General features: G+C 42.4%; 1 protein-coding gene across 1 annotated transcript in view; it reads right to left on the reverse strand.

Moving 5' to 3' along the window:
• The window catches only part of Ctl1 (choline transporter-like protein 1), a 764,015-nt gene that overhangs the window by 85,527 nt on the left and 651,357 nt on the right, over positions 1 to 27,131 (reverse strand). Inside the window, exon 13 of the mRNA XM_080276719.1 lies at positions 25,310 to 25,531. Coding sequence (XP_080132845.1) covers positions 25,310 to 25,531 — 222 coding nt within the window. The remainder of the gene's footprint in view (positions 1 to 25,309; positions 25,532 to 27,131) is intronic.

Below are 27,131 nucleotides of genomic sequence, written 5' to 3' on the forward strand. Positions count from 1 at the left end.
ACTCATTTGAGTCTTGCTTGCCCACTTGCTCACATGTTTTATGCCAATGATCATCTCCTTCAAACTCTCTGAGGTACCTTTCTCACTTCTGTAAAACCCTCAAACATTATTGCCAACACCAAATAACAGTGCAAGTATGCTATGAATAGTATCATGTGCAACAGCAAGTGGAGAGAGAACTCTGAGTGTGAAATGCAGAAAGTATGGAATGCTTAGTGCTACTGATATTGCCATAAGGCTAAAAGGGCAAGACGTAGCCTTTCTCTTGACGTGAAATGTAGCCTCTCTCTTGAAGCAAAATCAGACATTATTAAGCGTCATTTGCAGAGGCAGGAAGCAAGCAAAACTGGTGCCCTAAAGCTGCTCCAGTCCATGGTCTCAATGGTCATAAAGAAATCAGAGGCTATAATTATGGCATTGCAGAATATGCCTTCTCTGACTGCAAACAGTCAAACTAGAACAAGGGAGCCTATCATGGAAGAAATGGAGCATCTGGCTCTGTAGGTTAATAAGATGAACTGAGCAAATCTGCCTCTTCATTGCTCCTTCATCTGCAGCAAGGCTCTCAATCTTTGGAAGGACCTCAAGGATAAGGAAGGTATGGAGGCCAAGGAGGACTTCAAGGCCAGCACATGTTGGTTTGAGTGCTGCAAGGCTGGGCAGGCTTTAAACATGTGACCATGCATGGCAAGGCTGCAAGTACAAACCACATGGCAGCTGAGGCCTTCCCTGTGCAGTTCAAGGCTATTAATGGGGTGGGGAGATACTCTCCTAAGCAGGTCTTGAATTTTGACAAAATTAGCCTGTTTGGGGTGCAGATTTCAAGGAAAGCCTAGGTCAGCCGAGAAGACTGACGTGCACCCGCTTCAAGGCCGCAAAGGACTGTCTCGCCCTCCTCCTTCATGCCAATGTAAAGGGGAACCAGAAGATCATGCCACTTGCTGTGTACCACTGAGAGAGCCCCTTAGTGCTGACAGGGTTCATAAAGGAGAATCTTAGGGTATTTGGAGAAGTAACCCCAGAGTCTGGCTGACCTCTGCAGTCTGCAGGTCACATGTGGCAGTGTACCTGTACCCCTGCCTGCACAACTACACCAGCAGGAGCAACCTTGCTATTTCTTCCTGTTAATGAACAAAGCCCTGTGCCACCCTATGTGCATGGAGGACTGGGTGGATAACATTAAAGTGGAGCACCTGCCCCCAGGATGACATCAATGTTGCAACCTATGGACCAGGGTGTCATTGCAACCTTCAAGATTTGTTACCTCCACCACACCATGGAACAGATGGTGAGTGCGTGGAACTATGGTGTGATTGACGTGGTGTGGCGCTTTTGGAAGAAGTTTAACATCAAACAAGCCATCGGCAATATCATGGTGGCGTGGAAGAGGGTACAGCCAAGCACGAGCACACTGAACACCTTCTGGCACACAGTGTGGCTGAAGTATTTGCATTCCTTCATGGGGTTCCCACCAGTTGAAGTCATTCATCAAGGCATCATCAACCTTTCACATGAGGCTAGATTTGAGGAGGTCGACAAGGAGGATGTGCAAGACATCCTGAACAGTCACACAGAGCAGCTGTCGACTGAGGAGCTCATTGGGATCAGAGAACAAGAGGCAGAGGCACAGAAAGGTGGCAAAGATGGGCACTTTTGTGTTCTTGACAAAAATTTTGAATGAGTTCCTTGCAATAATGGACCAGGGCATTCCATTCACCACAAGGGTCCGAACATGGTCAGGAGCAACGCATCAGTGCATGGCATTATGCAACACCTGAAGGTGTACAGGGAGCTCCTGATATCTAAGAAAAAGGCAGCATGCCAGACCACCACCTCCTTCCTTTCCCCTGCCAGGAAGGAAGTCATTGTTATTAATGAGTAGTGTGCAAATCCAACATCCTGCATCTCTTGCTTCCGTCATTTCTGTCTCATTTTCATCGCCACCTGACACACCTGTACGCCATGCAGCCACAATGCTACGCTCTCTCCCACTCTCACTGCTCCACTCAGCGTTGGCCTTACTGCATCACTCTCCCTCAGCCTCACTGCATCACTCTCCCATGGCATTACCACATCACTCTCCTCATCTCTCTTCACATCCTTCTGAGGACCTGCAGTGATTGCCCAGGCCCTCCAGCTGTTGCCCAGTCTCAGGGGAGACCCTTGGTGATCACTCAGTTAGGACTACAATAAACTTCAGGTGGATGCCAAAGCTTTATTTATTTATTTTTATTTATTTATTTTTTTTTTTTGGGGGGGAAGGAATTTTTAGGTTTTGCAGCCAATGTCACCCTCCCTAATCTCACAGACCCCATGTTATATTGGCCTCGATATGTGATAAATTGTTATGCAATAGGTTGTTACTTGATGCAACCCTACAGTAAAGCAAGATTGGACTGCACAGCAGTGAAAATATTGTTCAGTAAACTCATTATTTCATTTCTATGGGCATAAGCTCCACAGAATGACTTGGATAATGTAGAAAAAGATTCTAGGATATCTTACATATGGTAAGTGGTATGGCTGATGATGAAACTAGTCTTGGGGGGGGACTTACATGGTCATGTGGGTGAAGCAGCTCAAGGATATGATGATGCAGAAAAAGATAGATCCTGGGATGTCTTGTTACATAAAGTAAGTGGTGTGGATGATGTGACTGTAGGTTTGGGAGGGGACTTAAAATGGTCATGTTGGTGAGGCAGCTCAGGGATATGAATGGCTACATAGGGGATGCACATGCAGTACAAGGAATGTGGAAAGGGAAAGGATATTTGAATTGGGGGAGGCAATGAATACAATTGTGTGCAACCCGCATTTTATAAAAAGAGATAAAGTTGCATATATGGGTCTGGGAAAAATAGCAGCCAGATTGACTATTTCCTGGTCAAGAGGGCTAACAGGAGGTTGGTGAGGGATGTTAAAGTTATGTGGAACAAAATGTGTACAGCAACACAAATTACTGGTATGTGACATGGTGCTTAAGGAATGCGTGGTGCAGAAGAGGACCTGTGAACCTATGAGGAAATATAGAAGTTGAAAAAATAAGCAGAAAGGGATGCCTTCTACTGGAAGATGAGTAGAGTTGTGGCTGAAATGAGAACTGCTGACAAGTGTTAATGATTGCAAGATGAGCAGAGTAGTGCGTCAACAAGGAGCAGTTGACAAAAGTGTTAATGAACTGAAGACAGCTCTCAAGAACACTCTCCTGAGAGTTACTGATTCATTGTTGGTTGGACAAGGGGCCCTCCAAGATATACAACAACACAGTGATGGGTTAAGGGTGTAGAAGTAGCAGTTAAAGAGAAAAGCTGGCTTTTCCAGGAATGGAAAAGGGGTGGCAACAGCAAGGAATACTTGGCTGTCAAGCACAGGGCGACAACGGAGGTATTGTATACAAGGTAAAATCTGAGTCTGAGAGACTTTTCATGGATAAACTAAACAGCACTGAAAGAAGATGGAATTTATGGTGGCAAATCGGGTGAAGAGGGAAAACACGGATATCGGTGAGCAGTGTGTGGTGAATGATGAAGGATGGGTGATGGTGCAGAGTGGGGATATTAAAGACACCTGAAGAGAGCAATATAAATGGTTGCTGAATGAGGAGTGTGACTGGACGAGGGAAAGTTTGGTGCCACTGGATCCAGTGTTTTGCCCTTGCTCTGACTGCTACTGCTACTGTGAACAGGGCAACAGACAAGATGCAGTTGGGAAGGTAGCAGGTATGTCTAGAGTGACTGCTGAAATACTGAAGGTTTCAAGAGATAGAGGGAGTGGATTTAGTTACCAACCGATCAGGGTGGTACTCCCGAGGGGAATGGGAATGATGGTGATAGGGATAGCTGGAGCTCCTGTTTCACTAGCTACCCAACCGTCCCCCTCTGCTGACCTTTTCTGCGCGACACTACATGGAGAGTAGACCAGCATATTCTCCCAAACACTTCCTCTAACTACCTCATACTCCACACCACATGCGCTTTGAATATCACACAACGTACCCCAGAATATCACAGGGGTTGATGCCAGCAAAGGCATGTGGCCAGAAAACTTTGCCCCCGCTACCTAGTGGCAGACCTTTTGAGGGCAGGTGTGATGAGGCTCCACCAGCATAGATCGTGAGATGGGGTTCGAACCTGTGCTAATGGGTATAGTGCATTATGGTTCCCAGGCTGCCACTTCCGCCCTACAGAGAGGGTCCCGAACCTGGGAGTAGCACCCCAGGAGGCTGCCCTATCAATAGGTGTATAAGGGTGGGGCAGTTAACAGTGCCAAGTTTTTTTTTTTTTTTTTTTTAATAATCTAGGCATAGGCTTCACAGCCTGTTCCCAAGGTCCAGTAGTCCTCCTACATACCATACACCACTACATGTCACCACTTCGGTGCTAACACCCACTGTCCATATTGAATACATGCTAGGGCTGTCTTATACAGAATTAGCATATTGATATTAGTGGGGGTATTTTTACGACATGTCAGCTTGGAGGGTGTCCCTGTACCTGTCCTGGCAAGATGTCCCGAGGCCACAACGCATGTAAGCTAGGGATCCCAGATCCATTGCTTGGACCTAGGACTTTGCAGTGGGTGGGGCCTGTGGCATGTCTCTCCCATTTATTATTTTTAATGATTATGACCAAGTTAAAGAATAAAAGCAAGCCTGAGGCTTCAGGGGATCAGAGTGTGTCATGGAATGTGGGAAGTTTGAGGGGCAGAGAGGGGTAGTAAGAGGTGGGTGGATGTAAGATGTGTGCAAGATGTCCAGTATAGCGGTGGATTAGCCAGAATGATTGCTGGAAGGGATTGTTGTTATAAGTTGTTTTGGCACGGTAGGACAGATGGATATGGTGGTGTGGGTTTGTTGGTTGGGGAGAAATGGGTGGGATATGTCATGAATATTATGAGAGTAAGTAATATGATAATTGTAAAGAAAATTTTGTTTGGTGGGAAAATGGCTGCATTTATATCAGCATACGCTCCACAGGCAGGCTTGGATGACGTAGAGATGGATAGATTTTGGAATGACTTAATACATGTAGTAAGTGGTACGGGGGATAATGAGACTGTAAATTTGGGAGGGGATTTTGATGGTCATGTAGGTGAAGCAGCTCAAGGACATGAAGGAATACATGGGAAATGTGTATATGGTACAAGAAATGAGAAAAGGGAAAGGATACTCGAGTTTGGAGTGGCAATGAACATGACTGTGTGCAACACACATTTTAGGAAGAGAAAGAAAGTGGGTTGATTACATACAAGTTGGGAGAAAAAGGCAGCCAGATGACTATTTCCTCGTCAGGAGAGCGAACAGGAAGTTAGTGAGGGATGTTACAGTTATGGGGAGTGAGGAGTGTGTGCTGGAACACAAGTTATTGATATATGACATGGTGCTTAAGGAGTGGGCAAGGAGTTGAAAGGTAGGATGGGACTGGAGTGTTTTGGTGTTGTGATTAGGAGAGGTAGATTGATATAGTATGGGCATGTGAAGAGGATGGGGATGACAACTGGGTGCAGAAAGGAAGAAGTGTTAATGTCAGGGGTAGGGGTGTGAGAGGCAGATCAAAAAAGGCTTGAGACGAGGTCACTGAGTGTGACCTCAGGGATAAGGGATTGAATAGGGAAGCCGCCAGAGATTGAGCAGCATGGAGAGCTGCCATTAGGTGACTAAGGCTAACACATACAATTATGTTGGAGCCTTTAAAAATGGAAACAGATTGAACTGAAGCTCACTATGAAGCTCATAGGGCATTGTGTGGAATGCCAGAGAAAGAACAACGTCCCTACCAATGGCCATAAGATACAAGAGATGGCAAGACTTTATTACAGAAATCCCTTGATTATCTGACATAACAGAGCCAAAGGCATGTCCAAAGAGAGGATCTGTCCAAATAATGGACTTCCCTGGCCCCCCATTCGTACATAACCTAATTTTGAAAGCCATTGTAAAAGGCCACTATAGTACACCGTACATTTGTTCCTGTTGTTTAACACTACTCTGTCTGGTCAAGCAGACCTATAAACCACTGCCAAGCAATTACCATGGTCAAGCAGATCCATCAACCACAGAGACGCAATCACCACTGCAGGACCATGCCTGCAGTGATGTGGGAAAAAAAAAAAAAAAAAAAAAAAAGCCACACAAGAGAAATGCAGTGGGCACAAAAAACATAATGGTAAAATGGAATAAAATCATGATAAAATACAGTAATACCTCAATATACAATGCCCCGGCTTAATGATGGGGTAGAAATACCATCATACCCTGCCTAACGATGGCCAAACCCCGGTTTAAAGATGAATTTTGATTTTTTTTACCGATTTTGATGATATTTTAAACTAAAATTGTGTGTTTAGATTATTTAAAAACTGTATTTAGCCTCAGATTAATGTGTTTTAGTCATAGGTGGGGTGAAAATTGTCATTTTGGGGTACAGTTTACCAAGCTTGATTTTTTCCAGACTTATATTTGACAATTTTCAGATTTTATTTGTTGGTTTTAGTGAGTTATTTACAGGCTTGGGTTTACTTCCTTGACAGCTGTTAGGCCACTTAGATTGGCTTTAAACTTGTTTTGGGGCTCATTTGGGTGGGTTTTGGGCTTGGTTTAGAAAGAAACCCAAGGCTGGTAAATGCTCCACATTACATGTTAAAAGTGCCCCAATATATGATGCCCCGCCTAACGATGGTGTCTAACCAATTACATTGTTAAACCGGGGTATGCCTGTACAATAAAATCATGGTATAGTACAGTAAGCTAAAATCAATGTCAACACTCACGATTCCTCGCAGGGCATCGTGCTGAATAACTCGCTAGCTCCTAGCCTCTGACTATTGCACTGCAGCTGGTGAAGCTGTTGCACCGCACAGTACATCCTGTGAAGTCTAGTGGTGTATCCTGATGAGATTAGTTGCAGTCTGAGTCAAGGAGGAGAAGCTCCGGCAGATGGCCCAGGGGAGCAGCTGCAGGATGTGATAATGGACTGCCCACTTCAGGTGACTAGGAGACAAGAGCCGCAAACTCACATCCAGGGGAGACACAACGTCTGACGATGTTCTAGGTTGTGCATGGAAAAGCAAGGCCTGAAGCAGGTAGAGAACAACCACAAAAGCTACCACATGTGCTACCATAACAACTGTCTGAGAGGAGCTGCTCACTACATGGTTGCTGGGCAGGAACTGGGAACGACCAAGGGGGTCTCTAGGGGAAGCTTGGGTTTCTAGCAGACCAAACCATACAGCGCGGTGCTACCGGGCTATTTCCACCTGGGTGGGCAAAAATGCTCGCACAGCCATAATTTCCACCTGGATGCAAGCATTCTGTCTGGATAAAATGGAAAAATGTACGAAGAGTATAATGGTTTAATACAGTTAGATCACACCATCCACGTAATGGACTTCGGATAATGGACGTCTGGATAACAGAGGGATTATTGTATGCTGAAGCAACCAAGCAACTGAAATACCCTAACAGCCAAGTGACTGAAATACCCATATCCACTTCCATTCAAAGTGTCCCATGGATGGCTGTGTTCCACTGTGAAATAAGTTGTAAAGTGTGAGGATAATTTGGGTAGCCACTAGTGGCAACACGAATGCAGTCTTCGAGTTCCCCAGGTTCTTAATCCCTTAACCGCGGGGCGTCACTTTCGTGATGCTTGGGAGCAAGGGATCATACCACGGGGCGTCACTTTTGTGATGCTTGGGAACAAGGGATCATAACACGGGGCGTCACTTTTGTGATTCCGTGTTATTTTGAATTTGCCCGGCCTTTCAAGTGGTGGTTTGTATCATCTATCAGTACTGCCAATGTCCAACATTAGTCAGCACTCCTAATCTCATCTGTATTGACAATTTAGCCATTTCTTCCTGTTCTTGACTCCCCTCCCTGACTCCCCTCCATTACCCTCTCCTCTCGCCTGCCCGGCCGTGCTACGCTAAGTAAATCTTGCCTGGAATTTTCCACTGATTTCATCCATTGAAATAAGCCCCATGCCCTATTCTAATACCAAATAATATATACAAAAAAGAAATAAGGTTAGTGATAGTGCCATACACCTGGAATTGGCTAATTATCACCTGACAACACCTCACGCGCACTCGTTCGCTAATTTTCACTGTTTATTTCCCCTTGAAATATGCCGTATAATCTATTCTCATAATAAAAATATATATAAGGAGGGAAGGGAGAAGCCAAAGTGATATTTACATTCACCTGGAACTACCTAATTTATTATGTACTGTCTAGATTTCCTGCCAAACATTTCATAGTGTATATATTAGCAGCCGTCACCAGGCTGAAATTAGCAGCACTGCACTTCCCCTAGGCAGGCCACCACACACTGTATTCAGTTTACTGTCGTCTTTCAAGGTGAGAGCACGTCGGATTCGCGCCTGTCAAATTCCGCCCCTTTTTAGCCCCATGCAAAGGGCCCTGTGACCTCTACCCCCTACTAAACCTCGAGTGGAAAGAGGTAAAGGGATAAGTGAGTGGTGTGGAACGTGAACTGGCTAATTTGTCAATGAAAATGATAGAGAGTGCCTACGACCTTTCTGGTGAGTAAAACAGCACAAGTGGAAAAGTAAATAATGTGTAAACAGCAAGTGAAAGCAATGAATGTAAATATAACTGAACAGTGGAAAATAGTTTTATAAGTTACTGCAAGTGACAGTGCATAAAAGTGTAAGTAAAACAGAAATGTAAGTAATGTAAATAAAACATAGAATGTGAATAGAAATGTAAATAAGTACGGTAGTAATATAAGAATATGAGTATATATACTAGGAGTAATGAAAGTGAATGTGAAAGTGAAAGTAATGAAAATGAAAGTGACAGCTTCGCTCTCTATACTAGTATACACGAGAAAGTGAATGCCTGGAGTGAAAATAAACTACTAGTACTGAAAGAAACTTATAGATAAATATTGTAAAGCAGTAATATAAGAATACGAGTATATATACTAGGAGAAACGAAAGTGAAAGTAATGAAAATGAAAGTGACAGCTTCGCTCTCTACACTAGTATACACAAGAAAGTGAATGCCTGGAGTGAAAATAAACTACTTGTACTGAAAGAAACTTATAGATAAATATTGTATATTTAAATAAGTGTAATAAAGTACTAGGAATATAAAGTGTGAGTGTGTTTATAAATAATAAATGACAGCTCCGCCTCAGAATACCATCAGGGAACCAGCACAGGAGGAAAGCTCGTATGCGCTCGTAATTTACATTGCTTTCACAGTGTTTTTTTTTTTTGGAGTAAAGATTCCAAACTACTTGAAATTCATAGAATAGTGTTTGTAGTTATAATATCAGGCAGTGGTAACCATATTATGGAGTGTCGGAAAGTGTAAAGTGGAGACTTCGTTTCCCAACTTCAGAAGCCTTCACAAGTCCTACAGTGCTCGACGAAGGCTCAACAAACATCCCAGGGGAAAGCTGAAGGTATGTGCCATAGGCATATGTAATTATAATGTTCTAGGACTAATAACTGATTTTTGGCAAATATTTTTAAAAAGTCAGTCGGAACGCCAATATCCCCGCGTGAGGTGCATGGACCGCCTCCGACATGCCCGCGCTTAAAGGGTTAAGAAACATCATCTCAGAAGGAAGCTACACTGCATATCAGATTTTCAATGCCGACAACACGGGCATTTACTTGAATCTCAGAGGGAGTATACACCGCAGATCAGATTTTCAACGCCAACAAGATAGGTGTTTACTTGAAGATCTATCTATCTATCTATTGCCAGATGCCTCAATCCCGTTTGGGGTGGCCACAAACAAATCGCCTCCAAGTCACCCTGTCCCCCGCCATTTCACTGCCCTGCTCCCAACTCACACCCCCCTCTCTCATATACCTCTCCACCCCATCCCTCCATCTCATCCTCAGCCTCCCCCTCCTTCTTCCCCCCTCCACCTCACTCACATACACTCTCTTCATCAGTCTTTCACCCTCCATTCTCTCCGCATGGCCAAACCACCTCAGTGTGTTCCTCATAATGCTTCCTATCACATCCACAACCACACCACAACGCTCCTTTATATCCTCATTCGTCAGCCTGTCTCTCCACGTGACCCCACAGGCTCCTCTTAAATAACTCATTTCCACTGCTCTCACTCTTGACTTGTGTCCTTCCAACAACGTCCAAGCTTCACTTCCATACGTTAGAGTTGATATCACAATACTGTCATGTAGTAACTTTTTCACTTCCATGCTCACTTCCCTGTTTCTTATCACTGCTTTCAAAGAACCAGCAACCTTTCTTCCCTGCTGTACCCTTTCAAGCACTTCACCCTCTAAACCTCCATCCTTACTCATCACACTACGCAAGTACAGTAATCACTCTAATATCCGGACGCCCAATATCCGAACATCCCCACTATCCGGACATAAGAATGTTTCATACTGTACTTTTTTCCATACTATACTTACCTCATTTCACTCTTTAATGTCCTTTATTGGTGTGAATAGGGTGTTAGGAGCTATGCATGTGCAGTAGGAAGGTGTTTTTCTGAGTTAGGCTAGGTTAGGGTCCATAAGTACCAGTCCAGGAGCCAGTCACCAGAATGTTTATTATTGTATGAACCTACTTCTAAACCCTCATTTTATGTTTCTTTTGCATTTATTTCAGTCATTTGTGTGCCTTATTTGTGTGATTTGGGTCTTAAATATGTCCAGAGGGAGTTGTATAGGTGTTTCTCTGAGTTAGGGTCCATAAGCACAAGTCCATAAGCTGGGGCCCAATATCCGGACAGAACCAATACCCGGACCTACCTATGGCTCTATTACATCGGCTATTGGAGTGATTACTGTACTTAAACGTACTCACATTTTCCAATTCCTCACCATCCAACCTCGCTGTACATTCACTGACTTCACCCCTCTCAAAGACCATCACTTTACTCTTCCCTACATTCACCTTTAGATTCCGTTTCTTACACACTCTCCCAAACTCATCTACCAAGCCTTGCAGCTCCCCTTCGTCTCCACTCAACAACACAGTATCATCTGCAAACAACAGTACAGAGAGTTTCCAAACACTATCCTCTCTCACCAGGGCCACTCCAACATCCACTACCCTACCTTGTACCTCTTTTATTACCCCATCCATGTACAGATTGAACAACCATGGAGACATGACACATCCCTGTTTCAACCCAACTTTCGAAGAGAAAAATTCACTTAGTTCACCATCCACACGCAGTGCAGCCTTCGCACCATCGTACATACTCTTCACAGCATTCAACAACTTCCCATCTACTCCATATATTCTTAACACTTTCCACAATCCTTGTCTATCCACCCTGTCATATGCTTTCTCCAAATCCATGAAAGCTGCATACAACTTCTTTCCCTTCTCTAGAAACTTTTCCACTAAAGATCTAAGAATGAATATCTGATCTACACAACCTCTTCCCTTCCTAAAGCCCCCTTGTTCTTCTCCAACTAATTTCTCTGTTCTTTCTCTAACTCTGTCAATAAGTATCCTACGATACACTTTTCCTATTATACTAAGATGACAAATGCCCCTATGATTACCACACACTTCTTTTTCTCCTTTTCCTTTGTACAAGGGAATAATTATACCTGACTTCCAATCCTCCGGGACTCTACCTTCCTCCCAGGCCAATCTGCACATCTTCCACATCCATTCTACTACTATCTCTCCCCCATGCTTCACCATTTCACCAAACACTCCATCAATTCCTGGGGCTTTCCCCGATTTAACTTTCTTCATTGCTTCCACAACTTCTATCCTACTGATTTCTTCCTGTCTTCTCACCTCCCTCCTTCTCCCAGCCATTCCCCAGCCACTTATACTCGCAATACTTCCATCCTCTATGTTCAACAATTCCAAAAATGTACACCGTAAGAAGGTGGGGAGTGCTAGGGGAATTAAGACTTCGAAGTACCGGATCATGGTCCTCCTGATGTGCAATACCTTCAGCAAGTGCAAGCAGAAACCACTTGTGATTCACTGTTCTAAATGACCTTGCATGTATCATAATATGGACATGAGTAAATTAAATGTTCACTGGTAAAGTAATAAAAAGGGGTGGATGTCAGGTGCCATCAGTCTTCAGAGGTTCGATAAGTGTTCTGTCAAAGTGACTGAGGAGTTTTGTCGTTGACAGGAAAAACATCGACTTAAAAGATTCTCTCCTTGCTCTGTAATGTGCCTGGTCATACAAGGCTTATGATAGACCAGCATCCCAACATTAAGGAGGTCTTCTTGCTGCCAAACACCATTTCTCTCTATCAACCACTGGATCAGGAAGTCATCAGCATTTTTAAGTCAGCGTATGCGATGAGGACATTCGTGATGCTGGATGCGGTGATAAACACCCAGGAGGAACTCCTGGAGGTGACCGATGCCAACTCCCCACCACCACCACCATCCTCGCCTATTCCAGGGACTAGCAGCAATTCTCCACAACCTCCTGCATCTGCATCCACCCCTACACCCACTCCATGTTTGAGAGATTCCAAGGCTGTCCTCTAATTCTTGAAAAGCTTCAACATAAAAAAAATGGTTTGGAGGCTATAGTAGAGATATGGAAGGTGAACCAAGCCACGATCCACCACGCCTGGCGGAATGTGTTAGAGGGTTTACCAAGCCAGAAGCTTGAGCTGCCAGGCAAGTCACAGGCAGCTGAGACAGCAGTCAGCCGGGCAGTGGAGGCTGCAAAGTGAGTGGCTGGTTTTGAGTGTGTGGATGCAGCTGGCATTCACGAGCTCATCTCCCCTAACCTGCAGCCCAAAACCGAGGAAATATTGGAAATGTTGGAGGAGGAGGAGCTTGGGGAACAAGAAGAGCATGATCCAGGTGATGGCAGGCCTACAGGAGAGACACCTAAATGCACTTTGAGGGAGGCAATGGAGATGATTGAGAAGCTAACCCATGCCATCACCAACAATGACCCCAACCAGGAACGGGCTGACCTTAGTGTGGCCATGGTCTTCACAGCACTGAGGACCTAAATCGGCATGTTCAATGCCAGGGTCAATGCTTGCCAACAGCAGCTCACCACAAATTATTATCAGGCTAGACGACAGGCCCCTCCACTGCTGCAAGTTACATCCATCTCCGATGACTCACACCCTGTTGATGCCGATGATGCCACTGCACCAGACGACGTGGTCAGCTCTGTTGTTTCAGCCCTGGATTTCTAAGGAGTCCAGGGCTGAAACAACAGAGATGTTGACGATGGAAGTGCAGGAGCAGCAACATCTTAACAATGACAACAAGAACACTAGGGTGGGGGATGGAGGAAGAATGCCACAGAGCTATGCATCAACAACACACAGGTACCCAGCCTAACATTTTTTTTTTGTTAATGCTATTTTAATACCATTCATGTTCTTGACAAACAGTACGCTAGTTATATCTCTTTCTGTGTTTTACCGGATGGCGGGGATCAGTAGGGGGTAATTTATGTGGGGTAAGGTGGTATGAAGGGGTAAAAGTGGGAGTTTTGGAAAGCCACCAGAATACATTGTACTGTTACAGATACATACATATTGTTTGAGTGACACAGGTTTGAGTAGCATGGTGCTTTATAGATGCATACATATTGTTTGAGTGACACAGGTTTGAGTAGCATGGTGCTTGACCAGTCCCTATCGGGCATGTTACTTGATGCTTGACTGTATTTTCCAATTAAAAGTGTTGATCTAATTCTAATTTGGTAAATGCCTGTCGATTCAGTAATTCATCGCGCTGGTTGGCACCTAGTAGGAGTAGAAGCTGGAGACACGCTTATGTGCTACAATTCACCAACAAGACAGCCCTGCAAGGACTGTTGCTTACCTGCGGCTGATGAATTTGTTCAGCTAATCAAACCAGGGTTATCGACAACAACAACTGGTTTTATTCTAACTTGGCCTAAAATTGCCACTGTACCATCTTGAATGCTGAGCTGAAACAATAGATTATCACTGAAGGATGATGCCAGTCATGAAGAGATGTTATGGAAAGCAGTCAGAGTCTTAGTATTCCTCCCCTGACCTGTGTGAAATGCTGTAAGCTACAAATGAATGAAAATCTATGCAAGTTAGAGTAAAAAGAGTATACTACTGTATCATTTATACCTGTATACAGACATACCCCAGTTTAATGATGCAATTGGTTAAGTAAAAACCCATCGCCAGGCGGGGTATCATATCTCGCGGTAGATTTAACATGTAAAGTATTGGGATCCGTTTCTGAGCCTTGGGTTTCCCCCTCAACCAATTCCTAAACCCACCCAAATGAGTCCAAAAACAAGTTTCCAGCTAACCTAAACCCCCAGAAAGCTTTAAAACAAGCTAAACTAAGCTTAAAAGCAGTTTATAACTCACCTAAACCCAACAATAAAACTTGAAAATCATCAAAAATAAGTCTGGAAAAAATCAAACATAGTAAACTGTACCCCAAAACGACAATGCTCACCCCACCTGCTGTATGACTAAAACACATTAATCTAAGTCTAAAAACAGTTTATAAATCAACCTTAACACAAACTTTAAGTTTAAAATATTATCAAAATTGGTTAAAAAATGGAGAATGAGAGACTGACTAAGAGGGTGGATGTAGGTGAGGTGGAGGGAGGGAGAGGGAGGGGTAGACTGAGGATGAGGTGGAGGGATGGAGTTGAGAGGTATATGAGGGAGGGGGGGGTGAGTTGGGGGGAGGGTAGTCAAATGGTGGGTGACAGAGTGACTTGGAGGCGTTTTGTCTGCGGCCACCCTTTGCGGGATTAGGGTGTCGGGCTATAGATAGATAGATAGATAGATAGATAGTTAAAAAAAGCACAAACCTCATCGTTATACCAGGGTAGGGTGGTATTTCTACTCCCATCACTAGGCCGGAGTATCGCATCTAGGGGTATCGTATCTCGGGGTCTGCCTGTACTGTAATATCAAACTAGAAAACAGAAATTTTAACCTGAAATGATTAAAAGATGTATGGATGAAAATATTACGGAAACAGAGAGATGTAAGAAGCCCAGAAACAAGAATGCATTTGGGATGGGAAGAGAGTCACAGTTCTATAACCAATACTACATTCCACAAGGTGCAAACGGTTTGTGAATACAGTGTGGAATTTAGTAATGGACACAGAATTCTGAATCTCCTCTCATCCCAAAAGCTCTCTTGTTTCTTTGCGTATTACATATCTTGTTTCTGCACTTTTTCGTCCCTATATCTTTACGATCACTTTTGGATAAAAGTTTTGCTTTCTAGTCAAAAATTGCATGAACCTCCTCCTGCAGGCAGTATATGTACCTTTTAGACACTTGAGCACTGCCAGTTCACGGTACTGTACTGGCAGGTTTAGAATAACACTCTCTATTTACTGGTACAGAAAGTAGACTGCCATTCTACTGCTTCCATGACCTGTGGTCCTCTCTGCCCACCTTCATACTTCTTTTCTATTTCTATACAGTATTTGCTTCAGGACATAATTGATGAAACTGTTAAAAAAATATTGTCCCAACCTGCGAAGGTATATGAAGTGGGCTATTTTGACCAACCCAATGTACAAGAGGTTTGTATTACAGTACTTGGATGCATAACCAAGGGCTTCCTTCAACAGGATTTTTCACATATGAGGAAACTGTTATATGCTACCTGATGCTTTGTTTGGGTCAAGATAGGTTGGCCTAACTCTACTCTTTGTACCAGTAAACAGAGGGTTTTATTCTAAAATTTGTCACTTTATCTATCAACCCACTAAGGAAGGATGGACGCCTGAGGATAGTGACACTGGCAACCAGCACCATGAATATGAACCATGTGTTGTCAGGCTGGCAGCTTCATAGTTAAAAATGCTAACCACTCTGTTACTGTGGTGCAGTTCTGTTGACATTTCTTCCCCTGAAGTCATACTCTTTGCTCAGACTTCCTTCTCTAATTCCTCTTAGATGAATTCAGCAAGGATACAAAGCTATGTGGTGGTATACCAAAAAAAGAAAGAAAAAAAAAAAAAAATTAACATCAATTACTGTAGCCCCGTTCATCGACTGATGATTTTAGTTGGTTTCAACCTCTGGTAATAATAAGAGGGAGGGCAGGCAACTGAAGAATAATGTAACGGCTGGGAGTGCAAAAAAAGCAATCTTGAAATACACTCAATCCCTGAGCAACACGCAGTTGAATACAGCAAGCTCGCCCCGAATGCATGGATTTCGTTCCAACTGAGGCGCGTTCAGCGCGAAACCGCGTAAGCTTTAACTACTCCTCATTTTGCTCCCTAGACCCCCTAAATGTGGTGCTTTGCTGTTATCTGTCATTGGTAATCAATATGAAGCACTTTAAGTGGTTAGAAGGTTTATTTAATGTTATCCATCTTTCCATCCATCCTCTTCTGTCTTTCTTTCCTTCATTCTTTCCTCTTCCTACTGCCTGTGGGTGACTCTACACTGAGTGACAAGTCAAATGGTTTCATGTACACCAGGAAACCATTTACTATGCTGGGTGGTAACCATATAACCAAATTTTGGCACCTGGTGGTTTAGTGGGTAAGAACAGCACTCCAATCGGACTGAGCTGGTGAAGGTTTATATCCAAGGGATGGTTGGGGTTTATTGCTCACATAATGCCACTCAGGGATGAGTGAGGCTAGTCACTCTCATCTTAAATGCCAAGACCAACTTGCCTAGCCCCGGGTTCCTAAGCTCCTCATCGGGCAACGTAGGATTGGATAATGGATGATGGATATATATAATTTACAAATACAGTACTGTACAGCAAAACTTCAGCAGATAAATACATAAACACAAGGCAACATTCTAATGCCAATCGGTTTCGGGACAATTCACCGTCAAGTCAATTCGCCATCACAAAAATAACAAGGCAATAAGCCGTCATTAATGACGACAGCTATGGGTGATGTTAGAATATAATTCAAAGGCAACTACAATGAGGAAAAAGCAAGTTAATTACTGTATTGACTAAAGGTGCAACTAGTAAATAATATCAAAAGCCTACGCTATTGAACATAAACTTTGATGGATCCCCCTGAAATATAGTTATTAAAGTACTGATTAATTAATAATAAATATATTTATAGAATGACGGGAAATCATCTAGAGTGCGAATTGTCCTGATAGGGATTCGTCCATGTTTTGACGGGGAATTGTCTGATGGCGAACTGACTTGATGGTAAATGGTCTTGGAACCCACCGATCATGGGTATTCATATAAATCAGGTTAACTGGTTACAAGACTTTATTTAATGCTTTAACTTTATTTAAGTGCTTTAACTTACAAGTACATACCAGAACAATAAATATTTACTTTACAAATACAGTACCTGTACTGTGGAAAAGCAGTACAATAGAGCAAATCATTAACGAACAAATAAACAAGGCAATATTCTGATGCCTATCAGGTAAACTGGTAATGAGACTTTATTTCTTGTTTTAACATTATTTAATAGTACTTTAACTCTTTAACCGCAGGCTTGTTTTGCTTTTTCTTGCGACACCCGCGGGCATATTCGCGCTCCGACAGACTCTCTAAAAATATTTGCCAAAAATCAGTTACTAGTCCTAGAATATTAAAATCACATATGCTTATGGCACATACCTTCAGCTTTCTCCTGGGGTGTTTGTTGAGCCTTCGTCGAGTACCGTAGGACTTGTGGAGACTTCTGAAGGTGAGTAACGAAGTCTCCACTTTACACTTCCCGACAACCAGTAATATGATTACCACAGCCTGATATTATCACTAGAAACACTATTCTATGATTCTGAAATAGTTTGGAATCTATATTCCAAAAAAAAAAAAAAAAACACTGAAAGCAATGAAAATTACGAGGGCGTATGACCTTCCCACTTGCGCTAGTTCGTCGCTGGTGCTGTCATCTATTATTCATAAAAACACTCACAGTTTATATTTCTATTACTATATAACACTTATATATATCTACAGTCTTTATCCATAAGTTTCCTTCAGTAATAGTAGTTTATTGTCACTGTAGGCATTCAATTTCTTTCACTAAAATATGTAGCATTCACTTTCTCGTCCTGTATACTAGCATTGAGAGTGAATGTCACTTTCACCTTCACTCTCATAACTCATAGTATTCATACATGCTAGAGTGAAACTTTCACTTTCATTACTCCTAGTATATATACTCGTATTCTTATATTACTACTCATTTACATTTCTATTTACGTTCTCTATTTTATTTACATTATTTACATTTCTGTTTTATTTACACTGTGTTGTGCACTGTCACTTGAAGTAACTTATAAAACTATTTTCCACTGTTCACTTATATTTACATTCATTGCTTTCACTTGCTGTTTACACATTATTTACAATTCCACTTGCACTGTTTTACTCAACAGAAAGATCATTGTCATTCTCTTTCAATTGTCAGCCCTTTACCTCTTTCCACACAAGGTTTAGTAGGGGGTAAAGGTCACAGGGCCCTTTGCATGGGACTAAAAAGCGGCGGAAGTTAGCAGGAGTGAACAGACGTACTTTCACTTTGGAAGATGACAGTGAACTGATAGGGGTGGGCCAGGGTGGCCTACCTAGGGAAATGCATTACTGCCAATGTCAGCCTCTTGACAGCTGCTAATATATAGCAGTGAAATGATTGGCAGGAAATCTAGACAATACATTATAAATTAGGTAGTTCCAGGTGAATGTAAATATCACTTAGACTTCTCCCTTCCCTCCTTATATATACTTTTAGTACGAGAATAGACAGCATATTTCAAAGGGAAATAAACAGCAAAAATTAGCGAACGAGTGCACATGCGGTGTTGTCAGGTGATAATTTGCCAATTCCGGGTGTATGGCACTCTCACTTACTTTATTTCTTTTTGGTATATATTATTTCGTATAAGAATAGGGCATAGGGCTTATTTCAATGCATGAAATCAGTGGAAAATTCCAGGGAAGATTTACTTAGCATAGCACGGCCGGGCAGGCGAGAGGAGAGGGTAATGGAGGGAAGGTGGGGAGGGGAGTCAAGAATGGGGAGAAATGGCTAAGTTGTCAACAATGGATGGGAGTACAGATGAGATTAGGAGTGCTGACTAGTGTTGGACGTTGGCAGTAATGATAGATGATACAAGCTACCACTTGAAAGCCCGGGCGAATTCAAAATAACACAGAATCGCAAAAGTGACGCCCTGTGGTATGATCCCTTGCTCCCAAGCGTCACGAAAGTGACGCCCCGCGGTTAAGGGGTTAACTTGCACATAAATTTACCAGAACAGTAATGCAAATATTTAACAGACAAATACAGTACTGAGGAAAAGCAGTACAGTGAATCACATAATCACATGATCAAAACAAACCATGCGCATTGCACCGATGTTCAAGGGTTTGGCCTTTCAAAGGCCTCTCTTGCAAAAATTTATAGTTTTCGTAATGCTTCTTTAATCTTACGTTGTCTTATACTTATCCCAGCACTTACCGCATATAATAGTGAACACGTTCGGCGAGAATGCGTTCGGAGCGAGCTTACTATAACACGATTTTGTTCTAACGTGCTTAGCATAATGAGACAAGTCATATCAACACACGGAAAAACTCGAGCTCATGCGGGAGGTCAGCTGGCCTGGTGACGAAATTTAAAAGTCGCGCATGATGACATCATCCTCTAGACTCTGGGTTCCTGGTGCATATTTCCATTCTGTATAGGTATTTGTCTCAATACCACAGCCAGCCACCTCAGCCAAGCAGCCGTAGTGGGATAGGTTAGGTTAGGTTGTTGAGAAAATATTGCCTGGGAAAAACATTGAGTATATTTCCAAGAAAAACCTATGGTTAGTTTTGAAACAACTGGGCAAGCGTCGTTCCTAGCTGAGGGTTCCTGATGGTGAGATGATTATGCATACAGAACGGAAATATGTTTCCTGGGTACACTCAAGGCCGAATGGTTAGAAGAAAATTTATGGGTTTTGCAATTTCTGACGACAAAATGGAACAAAATGTATGATAATTAGGGAAAAAAAAAAAAAAAAACTTTCATCTATGTGTTCTTGTAAGTTACGGTTCAGTTCCACATCTTCATTCGATTTCATGTTTCCCAACACACTTCAGACTAGCTGGGCATATGGTTACCAGTCCTTTCTCTTACCTCACCTAGTTCTTACCTACACTCATAATGGGTTTTGCAGTTTTAAGGGACGAAATGGAATGAAAATGTTTGCTAATTTGAGAAAAAAATTACTCTTTCATCCATGTGTTCTTGTAAGTTAGCGTTCAATTCCACATTCTTCGTTCGATTTCGTGCTTCCCAACACATTCCCAACTGACTGAGCATAAGGTTATCAGTCCTTTCTCATGCCGCAATTAGTTCTACCTCTCACTCATAATGGGTTTTGCAGTTTCAGGAGATGAAATGGAACAAAAACGTTTGCTAATTAGGGAAAAAAAAAGTTTCATACATGTGTTTCCATAAGTTAGTGTTCAGTTCTACATTTTTCGTTTGATTTTGTGCTTCCCAACACGTTTCGGACTGACTGAGCACACAGCTATCAAGTCCTTCCTCACATCTCACTGACTTTATCCAACAACCATATGGTTTTCACAGTATTAGGGGACAAAACTGAATGAAAATGTTTGCTAATCAGAAAAAAAAATTACTCTCATCCGTGTGTTCTCATAGGTTAGCATTCAGGTCCACATTCTTCGCTCTTCTTCTCCCTGATAGTCTTGTTATATTTTTTGGATTACTTCTGGGTGGTGAATAAACGTTTCATGTGAAATCTGTTTCCCTGCTGTTTTTAGCAGTGTTCCACTGCGTCAGTTCTTTTGATCATCAAGGTTACGGCAAAAGGGCCTGTCCTAACCTAAGTGTTTAACTAAACTTAAACTGACCTAGCTTAACTATACCTAATAATTTAACTTAACCTAACCTAACCTAGCATGCAGTTGGGAAGTTGGGAAATGAAAACAACCTTTGAGTACGTCAAGAAAATCATTGGTACGGCTTAAGGAACATGATGATAAAAAATGTGAAATTTTTCAGCAGGAAAAGGTAATTCACCACCCTGAAAACAGTCAGAAATATACAGAAAACAAACTGGAGGATTTTGAATTGAACTGGTAAGGTCCTTCGACTGCTTTAGGTAGGCATACATTTATAGAAATGCCAAAAAAACATGGCACAAATGAAAGGACCATCAGAATGATTTGGAAGGACCGGGAGAAGATAAAGATCATGCATAGGAAGTGATGCAAACCTGACAGCAGTGAAACTTTATATGTTGTCCTGAAGCTGACTGAGAAGCTCATAGGGCATTATGTGGGGTGTCAGAGAAAGAAAACTCTCACTTTCACCCCTTCTTACCATCTGATCCCACATAAATTATCCCCAATTAAATGCACCATCAGGGAAAACACTGAAAAAGATATAACTATTTTAACTGGGTAGAAAGATAGCTGTGATTATATCGGCATATGCTCCACAGGCAGGATTAGATGAATCAGAGAAAGATAGATTTTGGGATGATTTAATACATGTAGTGGGTGGTATGTGGGGTGATGAGAGAGTGATTTTGGGAGGGGACTTAAATGGTCATGTAGGTGAAGCAGCACAAGGTTATGAAGGAGTGCATGGAGGATGTACGTATGGTATAAGGAATGCAGAAGGGGAAAGGATAGTCAAGTTTGGGGAGGCAACAGATATGATTGTGTGCAACACATATTTTAGGAAAAGAGACAGTAGGTTAATTACATATGAGTCTGGGGAAAATAGCAGTCAGACAGATTATTTTCTGGTTAGGAAGGCCAATAGGAGGTTAGTGAAGGATTTTAAAGTTATAGGAAGTGAGGAGTGTGTGCAGCAGCACAAACTATTGATTTGTGATATGGTGCTTAAAGAACAAGTGATGAAAAAGAGGCCTTATGTACCTAGGAGGGAAATATGGAAGCTGAAAAACCAAGTAGTAAGGGATGCCTTCTATAGCGAGTTGAGGAGAGTGATGGCTGAACAGGGAGCTGTAGACAGAGGCGTTAATGAACAGTAAAGAGCCCTCAAGAACAATTTCTTGAGAGTTACTGATGTAACATGCAGTTGGACAAGAGGACCACCAAGACATAAAGTAACTTGGTGGTGGGATGAGGGTGTAGAAGCTGCAGTTAAGGAGAAAAGAAGGCATTTCTGGGAATGGAAGAAGGGTGGTAGCAAAGAGGAATATTTGGCTGCCAGTGGAGGGCTAGAAGAGAGGCATACAGAGCAAAGTCTGAGTCATAGAGACTATTACTTGATAACCTAAATCATGGGGAAAGGAAATATATGATATTTAGGGTGGCAGGTCAGGTGAAGAGAGATAATCGGGATATTATAGGTGAGCAGTGTGTGAAGAATGATGAAGGAAGGGTAGTGGTGAACAGTGAGGATATTAAAGATGCATGGAGAGAGCATTATAACTGGTTGTTGAATGAGGAGTTTGACTGGGACAGGGAAAGTTTGGAGCCAGCAGATCCAGTGTCTGGCCCTTGGCCTTTGATTGATGCTGCTACTGTGAGTGAGGCAATAGGCAGGATGAAGGTGGGGAAGGCAGCAGGTGTGTCTGGGTTGACTGCCGAAATGCTGAAGGCCTCAGGCGATATAGGGGTGAGGTTAGTCACTGACCTGATAAATAGGATTATTTATGAGTGAGTTGTCCCAGATGATTGGCTGAAAAGTGTAATTGTAAATGTGTATAAAGGGAAGGGTGATGCCCTGGAAAGAGGAAATTATAGAGGTATAAAGCTTTTAGATCAGATAATGAAGGTAAGTGACAGAGTTTTAGAAGGTATGATTAGAGAAAGAGTGAATATTGATGAGATGCAGTTTGGGTTTATGCCAGGTAGGGGGACCACTGATGCTGTATTCATTGTTCGACAGCTTCAGTAAAAATATATTGGTAGGAGAAGGGATCTTTATTTTGTTTGTGTTGATTTGGAAAAGGCCTTTGACAGAGTCCCTAGAGAGGTGGTGAAGTGGGCAATGAGAAAGCTTGGCTTGGAGGAGTGGCTAGTTGGGGTGGTTATGGCTATGTATGTGGGTGCTCACACTCAGGTAGGAGTGAATGGAGATTTGAGTGATGAGTTTTCCATGAATGCTGGTGTGCATCAGGGGTCAGTCTTGAGTCCCATGTTGTTTATCATGGTACTTGAAGCCCTTTCACGTGACTTTAGAAACGGACTCCTGTAGGAGTTGTTGTATGCTGATGATTTGGTGTTGATTGCAGAGAATGAAAGGGAGGCGGAGGAAAGGTTTAGGAAGTGGAGAGATGGTATGGGGCACAAGGGCTTAAGGGTAAATGCAGATAAAACAAAAGTGATGATATCTAGGGTTGGTGGCGGTACTGTCAAAGACAAGGGAGAGTGGCCATGTGCAGTTTGCCACGAGGGTGTGGGAAGTAATTCCATCTTGTGCGGTGTTTGTGATAAATGGGTGCATAAGAGATGTAGTGGTATCAGAGGTAGACTGCGAGATAATGCTGATTTTATGTGTACAGCGTGTCGGGGTGAGCAGGTGGAGATTGTCAGACGTGAAAGGATTGAACTTGCTGGTGAATCTCTTGAGTGTGTGGAAGAGTTTTGTTATTTGGGAGACATGTTGTGTGCTGGAGGTGGGGCTGGAGCTAGCTCTGTGGCTAGGGTGAGAAGTGGTTGGAAGAAATTCAGGGAGCTCTTGCCTCTCCTGACATTGAAAGGACTCTCCCTACGTGCTAAGGGGTCTTTGTATGCAGTATGTGTTAGGAGTGTAATGCTGTATGGTAGTGAGACCTGGACAGTGAAGGAGGAAGATATTCAACGGCTCAGACGTACAGAAATGACAATGATTAGGTGGATGTGCAGTGCGTCTCTGCGTCCAAGGCCTGGAGGGGCTGGGTTTACGATGGAACAGTTGAGAGGAAGGATGGGACTGGAGTGTATTGGTGTTGTGATGAGGAGAGGTAGATTGAGATGGTTTGGACATGTGGAGAGGATGGGGGATGGTAACTGGGTGAGGAAGATGAGAAGTGTTAATATTGAGGGTGGGGTTATGAGGGGTAGACTGAAAAAGACATAGGATGAGGTCATTAATTGTGACCTCAGGGTTACAGGACTGAACAGGGAGGCTGCGATGGATTGTGCAGCGTGGAGAGCAGCCATTAGGTGACCAAGGCCGAAACATGCAAGCATGTTGGAGCCTTTAAAAACGAAAATGAATTAAGAACATCATTGGTATTAAAAATAGCATTAACAAAACAAAAGTTGGGCTGGGTACCCTTATGTTGTTGATATGTAGCTTCCCGGCACTCTTCCCCCACCTCCCACTCCAGAGGTTTTTTCAAAGTTTCACCTTCTCTCATATTATGTGGCCTTTGGGAGAAACGTTAGGCAACATGGTTAGACGCAAATTTATGGGTCTGGCAGTTTTAGGGGATGAAATGGAACAAAAATGTTTGCAAACTGGAAAAAAAAAAAAGTACTCTTTCATTCGTGTGCTCTTGTGAACTAGCGTTCAGTTTCACATTCTTCGCTCAATATTGCGCTTCCCAACACATTTCAGACTGACTAAGCAGTTTAGCCACAGGCTTATTCTGTCCAGAATGTGTTGGGAAGTGCGATGTCAAACGAAGAATGTGAAACTGAATGCTAAATCACGAGAACACATCGTTGAAAGGGTAATTTTTTCTGGTTAGGAAACGTTTTCATTCTATTTCGTCCCCTAAAACTGCTAGACTCATAAATTTTCATCTAATCATACAGCCTAAGGTCTCTCCCGAAAGCCACATGATATGAGAGAAACTCTGACAACAACATTCAGGGTAGTGGCAGGAGGAGAGTACCGGGGAGCTGCGTATCAACAACGTGAAGGTACTCAGCCCAATTTTTGTTTTGTTAGTGCTATTTCCAATACCACTGATGTTCTTAATTACAACAGTTATTTCTCTTTTGGTGTTTTACCTGATGGTGGGTATAAGTGGGGGGTAATTTACGTGAGGCAAGGTGGTAAGAAGGGGTAAAAATGAGAGTTTTGGAAAGTTGCCAGAACACATTCTACCATTATACATACAAACATACTATCTGAGTGACGCGAATTTGAGTATCACGGTCCTTGTCCAGTCCCTATTGCCTGTGGTACTCAAGGTTTGAGTCAAATGTTGTGACGATTCCCTATGAATAAGTGAGACATACAGAAGGAAAAATCTCATAATGATGGATACTTCCATCAAAACTTTTCCTCAAAAAGAAAAAAATGAATTAAGCTATAAAATTTGTTTAAAACAAAATCAAAATACTATGTGCAGTGTATGAATAAGCAAATAATAAAAGAAAAAAAAAAAAGTTTCTCCTTCAGACTAAACCAAAACAGTATCCTCACCTCATAAACAGAAAACACACAATGCGTGATAAAGAATGCAAAAACTGCTGTGACAATGAGAGGCACAGCATACAGGTGCAATGTCTGGTCTGCATGCAGTACAGGGAGGGCAATGCAGCAAACAGCTCCAGTCACAGCAACTTTAGCCAAAAACAGCATGAGATCCCCCACACTGTTTACTGTTGCAACTTGCAGCATATTGGTCAGAATCACTCGCCATGCCTGTGGATTAATGGATTGTATTGACAATCTTTCAAGATTTAAATGATTTAGGATATGGGACAAATTAAGAAAAAAAAAATACATGACAATACAGGCAATCATACTGAAATTATCAAAACATTACATAAACATGTACATTTTGATAGGCAGTTTTCTATGCTTGCATGGGTCACTTTTTTTCTTTTTTTTTCATATTTGATAGCTGCTTTTCACGCTGCACAGTCTCCTTGAACATTCTGGTTGTGTTCCCAAACACTGCAAATGTTTTCTTCTTCACAGTATGAGAGGAATCTTGTGTTTTGTGGAAACACCACATCTCTTGTAAATAAGAGTCACTGTCAGATGCATAATATTTATCACAGACTGATGGGCCAAGGTTGCAAACAATTTGTAAATCCAGGAACTTCCTATCTTTTCATGATTTGTTTTTTGACGTTCCTATGAAAAAAAGACTGCATCTAGCAGCACTGGTAATGATACTGTATATATTGTAAATAAACTGTACTACAGAAATCCCCTTTATCTGAGAGGGTTATGGCAAGAAATGTCCATTCAGAGAGTGATTTTGGGGAGATAACAAAGATATAACATGGGTTCTATGGGGATGTGTGCTGTGGCCATAGAGTTTACTCCTGTGCGACTATAGTCACTCCCCCACTTACACATTTGGTCATAATATACTCACTACACACTCAGAACAACAAAATACATGCAGCAAAAGTCACACAACACCCATTAAACATTTACAGATGCCTTGTAATAGAAATAACACAATAATTCACAGTCCAAGTAGCCTCTAAGCATATGAAGCGAGCTGTGTAATGGGCAACACTAACGTGCACAAGCGGCATTAATACTAACCACTAAAGACTGCCAATCTCCCAGCTCCCCCCTCCCAGACCCGCAAAAAAGGTCCGATTTTTTAACTTTCACCAAGGTAAATTTGTTTTTACTGGTTTCAAAAGCTTGAATTTACACACCCGAAAATGTATATTTCACTCTCATATGACTAATGGTTACTGCAATATCGACTGTCAAAGAACATCTAAAATAAAAATGGCTACCTCTTGCGTATAGAGAGAGAAAAAAAACTTGCACCAAAGCAAATTCTGGTCTTATAGATTTGAAGAGCTTGACTGAGCCTGTGTAAGTTTATATCCAAGGGGTGGTTGGGGTTTATTGCTCACGTAGTGCCACTCCGGGATGGGTGAGGCTGGTCACACTCATCGTAAATGCCAAGACCAACTTTCCTAACCCTCGACTCCTCCGCTCCTCATGGAGCAATACAGGATTGGATGGTAGTGTGTAGTGGTGATTTTACACACCAAAAAATGTATATTTCATCTCATATGTCTAACAGTTATTGTACAATCATCAAAAAAAAAAAAAAAAAAAAAAAAAGTCACTCCTTGTTGTTTGCGAGAATGGGATGTCCTTGAGAAGTAAGGGGGACTAGGGAAGTGGAGGAAATGTAGGGGGTCACCAGGAGGGAGGAAAGAGAGGAAATATGTCTGCCACACACAGCTAATACAGTCTAGAGGGGATATGAGGGGTAGTTTGGGTGGGAGGGGACACAGAGGGCAGGATCCAATGAGGCAAA

The sequence above is a fragment of the Coenobita brevimanus genome, chromosome 66, assembly GCF_032717465.1.
Source record: "Coenobita brevimanus isolate Jiangsu-jjx chromosome 66, ASM3271746v2, whole genome shotgun sequence".
Lineage (NCBI taxonomy): Eukaryota > Metazoa > Arthropoda > Malacostraca > Decapoda > Coenobitidae > Coenobita > Coenobita brevimanus.